General features: G+C 60.3%; 1 protein-coding gene across 1 annotated transcript in view; it reads right to left on the reverse strand.

Annotated features, from left to right (window-relative positions):
- Positions 1 to 61: 61 nt before the first annotated feature.
- LOC104529066 (PH and SEC7 domain-containing protein 1) overlaps positions 62 to 4,315 on the reverse strand; it is a gene marked incomplete at its 5' end in the record, with an annotated part of 5,155 nt that continues 901 nt past the window's right edge. The window contains 6 exons of the mRNA XM_010173252.1: positions 62 to 574; positions 834 to 977; positions 1,633 to 1,777; positions 2,122 to 2,279; positions 2,868 to 2,938; positions 3,504 to 3,682. Of these exons, the coding sequence (XP_010171554.1) occupies positions 335 to 574; positions 834 to 977; positions 1,633 to 1,777; positions 2,122 to 2,279; positions 2,868 to 2,938; positions 3,504 to 3,682 (937 nt within the window). The remainder of the gene's footprint in view (positions 575 to 833; positions 978 to 1,632; positions 1,778 to 2,121; positions 2,280 to 2,867; positions 2,939 to 3,503; positions 3,683 to 4,315) is intronic.

Raw genomic sequence — 4,315 nt, forward strand, 5'->3', positions numbered from 1 at the left:
TGAAGAGTGGAGCTCGGTGGGTGGGTTTCAGTTGTTCCCCCTTCCTGGGGTAGGGGAACTGGGTCCTGCAGCCAAACGCAGGACAAGGAGGGGCAAGAAGAAGTCTGATGGAGCCAACGGTGCAAGCAGCTCCTGCGGGCAAGGACTGGGGCCTGTCCTGCTCTGCCACCGTCTCCAGCAGAGGGGCCGTGGCCCTGCTGGAGAAGGACTGTCACCCCCCCAGCTCGTGCCACAGATGGACGGACTCATGCAGGGTCTCGGCAGGCACATGGCCTCCATCCCAGCACCAGTGGGCAGGAACGGAGCTGCAGCGCGGGCGACTGATGCCCCTTGCTTATGACTTCTGGGGGTGGCCAGAGGGCTGGCGGCCAGCACGCTCCGAGATGTTGCGCTTCACCTTGGTGGCTGTGCTGGACGGCTCTGCGTTGAGTGATGGGCTGGAGCGGGATTTTTTCAAGCCATCGTCCTCTCCTCCCACTGCATCAAAGAGGGTGGACTCTAACGCTGCCAGGTCCTCGGAGCCGGCCTTCAGCTTGGCGCGCAGCAGCATGGCATACGTGCTGTAGCGGGATTTCTGGGGGGGCATAGTGCAGCAGAGAGAGGGGTCAGTGAGCTGGGCACTGCTCCTCAGCCAGCATCCCAGGGCACGGGGATGCTCATGGTTCCTCCACCCCAGCCAGTATCCCAGGGTGAGGGATGCTCATGGTCCTGGAGCACAGGAGTGGTCCAGTGCAATTCAGCTAACAGGGACAGGGGCATCCCATCACTCAGGATGACCAAGCTGGCAGGTTATAGAAGGGCTGGGGGCAGGAGGGGGAGGTCTCCCAGCTCACCTCAAACTCCAGGTACTCTTCCTTCTGCTTCAGCTCCTCATACTCCTTGCCCTTCACCTTCTTCTCGGGCAGTGAGGAACGATGCTCCAGCAGCTCTGCTGACATTGTCTTGAACTTGGCCTCATGGCTCTTCACCTGCTCCTCCTGGGGAAAGGTGGCACTATGTCAGTGCCCCACTCTGCCATCTGCTCTACCCCACCATTACTGTGAGCCAGACAGGGCCAGAACAGGTTTTTCCCCTCCTAGGTCCAGCCACGATCTGAGCTGCTCCTGAGTTTGGTTTGCTTTGGTTTTTGTGTTTGCTTGTTTTTTTCCTAAATTGCAAGCAAAAGCTCTTGGGGGCAATCTGCTCCCACCTCACAGGGGACTGGCTGCAGTCTTAAAGCAGAAGAATTTAATCCCCTCTAAAACTAGGCTGGTGGGGTTTTTTTAATCCTTTCTGCTCTATGAATAACTGCGCTGGCACGCGCGAGTGCCAGCTAATCCCCCTGGCCGGTCGCCTTTCAAGGTCCTGGCCCTGCCAGGACCCTGCAAGCTGTGGTGTGGGACCATATTCTCCTCCATGGTCTAACTCCCATCACCCATCATCTCCACCGCCAGGAATAAGACCTCCGTGCACACCCCCAACCTCAGTACCCCATTGCTCTGTGTCTCCCCAGCCACGCTCCCTCGGCCCTATACCCTGCTGAGAGGCAGCTGAGCACATGGCAGCACATGGGTCCCTCCACAGGGGACAGTGCCACCAGCAGACCCAGGCGGTCTGTCCCATGCTCCCAGCTGCCCCCACACCATGGCCCACCTGGGACAGCCTGGTGCAGGAGCTGGGCAGCAGCGGGCGGCTGAACTTCTTCTGGGAGCCGATGGCTGCAGGGAAGGGGGGTGCAGAGAACATGGCTGCCACCACATTGATGCGTGTGATCCATGAGTGCATCTGTTCGGGGTTCCTGGGGAGAAAGGCCAAACCACAGATGAACTCTAAGTGGCATTATCCGTGTCACAGGCAGAGGGACCTGCCCTGCAGATGAGATCTGGGTCCCCTAGGCCTGGCCCTGGCCAGCCACAGCACCTGGGGCTCTGCCCTCAGCAACCTGGGCCATCACAAGCCCATTGGGGTGGGAAGAAGAGGAGCTGGGCAAAGCACAGCACTGACACTGGGTCCATTTCCTTACAGAAAGGGCCAGGACAGGAGAGAGCAATGTGGCCCTAAGCCCCATCCCACCCTCCACCCCAGCTGGATGAGCCTCTGCACCCCAGCTTGGGGCCCAGCCAGTGATGCTGGAGAACTCACTGTGCTTGGAAGAGGAAGACCCTCCAGTCAGCTGTCCTGAGGTAGAAGACATTGGGTCGCTTGCTGTAGTCAGATGCCCGCGTGGCAAGCGAATGGTGGATGCTAATAGCATTCTTCAGCTCCTCTTCTGCCAGCGCCTTCCCTGGCTTATACTCCTCCTGCAAATCACAGCGTGTTTCAGAGCCAGCTTAGGGATGCACTCCACCGTGAGTCAGTTCTACGAGGCTGTGGGGACTGCAGGCAAGTGCTTGCAGTGAAGGGGCTTGGACATCACACTCCATCAGGCTGCTGCAGGTTCTGCCTCCAGCTCGTGCTACACCCATGGGGAGGCTGCAGAAACTGGGTGCACGGGCCTGGCAACAGCATGGTGGCTGTTCCCTGCTGCCCCACAGCTGGGCAGCGGGTGTGCCTGCAGGAGACTGGATTTGCAGCCCAAACCTACCCTGCCCCATGCAAAGGCCCTGGTGCCTCCTGTCTCCCCAGCCAAGCCCCAGCACACAGGACTCTCAGTTGGCAGCCACTTTCACCACCCAGTCTGAGCCCAAGTACACTAGAAGCAGAGATGCTAGCAGGTCCCAAATCAATGGATCAAGCAGGCATGGTGCCAAGTCTGGTTAGGATGGGCTTTGTGATGCCGTGCACCAGAGCCCCTCTCTCACTGACGTGGGGACTGCCATGACCTCCCTCCCTGGGTCAGGACAATCCCCCTCCCTGCTGCGGACGCGAGTGGCCCCACTGCTGCCTACCTTCTGCAAGTAGAGGATCATCCCCTTCAGGATGGCGTGGAAGGGCTTCCAGCCGCGCTTCCCTCGAGGCGCTGCCAGGGAGGAGAGAGCAGCCCAGACATCAGCCCCAGAGCCGAGCAGGGGAAAGGCATCTCCCCCCGTCATCCTCCTCCAGCCAGCCCCGCCACGGCACACATGTCACCCCACCCCAGGGACGGGCGGCGCTCCAGGACCGTCCCTGCACACCTGAGCCTGAGCCAGCCGCGTGGCTGGCAGATGGAGCCTCCCCGGGGCTAGCACCGCTGTGCTCCCTGCCTCGCCGCCTGCCTCACTGCTCACACAGCTTCACCGCTGCCTCGCCGCTCGGGGATGAGGCGGTGCTGCCCGCCAGGTAATGCTGGCTTTGGAGGGCGGCTGCATCTAATCAGATCAAGGCGGCATTAGATGGCCAGAGCTTAGAGGGGATTTTATGGTGAAAACAGTGAATGTGCCTGGCAGCACCAGACAGACAGGGCACAGGGGGCTGGCGCTGGAGGTTGGCATGATGCTACAGTCAGACATCACATAGTGACTCCTGCTCTGCTTCCCCTTGGGTTTCCAGAGCTCACTGGTGCCCTCTTGCCTCAAGTCCCTCCCGTGGGCTCCCCAGGCACCTACTTTTCTTGCAGTCAGGATCAGCGTGGATCTTGCGCACTAACAGTCCATGCTTGTAGGTGGCGATGCTGGAGTCTTGTGAAAAGTCCAGAAAGGGGTTACTGCAGCTGCTGATGCGCTTGATGGACTTCGGGTTGGGGTCTGCCAGCTCTGAGAGGGACTTTCTCAGCTCCTCCTCATCTCTGCCAAGGACAGATTTGGGTGGGGAAAGGGTTTGTTACCTTGCTGAGGACAACAAATACCAAGCCTCCCCCCCTTGCTGGTGCCACTTTTAGGCCTGGCTTCTGAAAGGGAGGCCAGGAGCAGCACACCAGGCTGAGCAGTCTCCCATCACCACTGGAGAGCATCCCAAGCCCAGCCATTCCTCTGTGCCCCTGCCCCTCTAGGCAGCTGTGGTGCTGCCTGGCCCCTTGAAAAACAAAGCGTAGGGGTGTCTGCTGCTGGCTCAGGGTGGGGCCCCCTGCCTGCCCCAGGGAGTGAGGAGCTTTTTTGGACAGGGCTGGGTCTGATAAGCCAGGGAGCCTGGAGGATCAGCACGGAGCTTGGCACTTCCATAGCCCCCCAACCAGTGGTGTAAGGGCTCGGAGGTCTCCAGCTGGCAGGAGAGAGGGTCTAGAACGGAAACCCCCCAAAGAGAGACCCAGGCTGTGGTCCCCACAGCTTCAGGGCAGCAGTTGGACCATGGGGCTCAAATCCACCAGCAAAGGGGTGCAGACAGCCTGTAGCAGGGAGGCCTCAGGCAGCACCAGCCCAGGGCAGGAGCACATGTGGGCAGGTCATAGGCAGCCCCGGGAGTAGAAGCAGGCAGGCCCCCA

Source organism: Antrostomus carolinensis, unplaced genomic scaffold (assembly GCF_000700745.2).
Source record: "Antrostomus carolinensis isolate BGI_N321 unplaced genomic scaffold, ASM70074v2 scaffold37138, whole genome shotgun sequence".
Taxonomy (NCBI): Eukaryota; Metazoa; Chordata; class Aves; order Caprimulgiformes; family Caprimulgidae; genus Antrostomus; species Antrostomus carolinensis.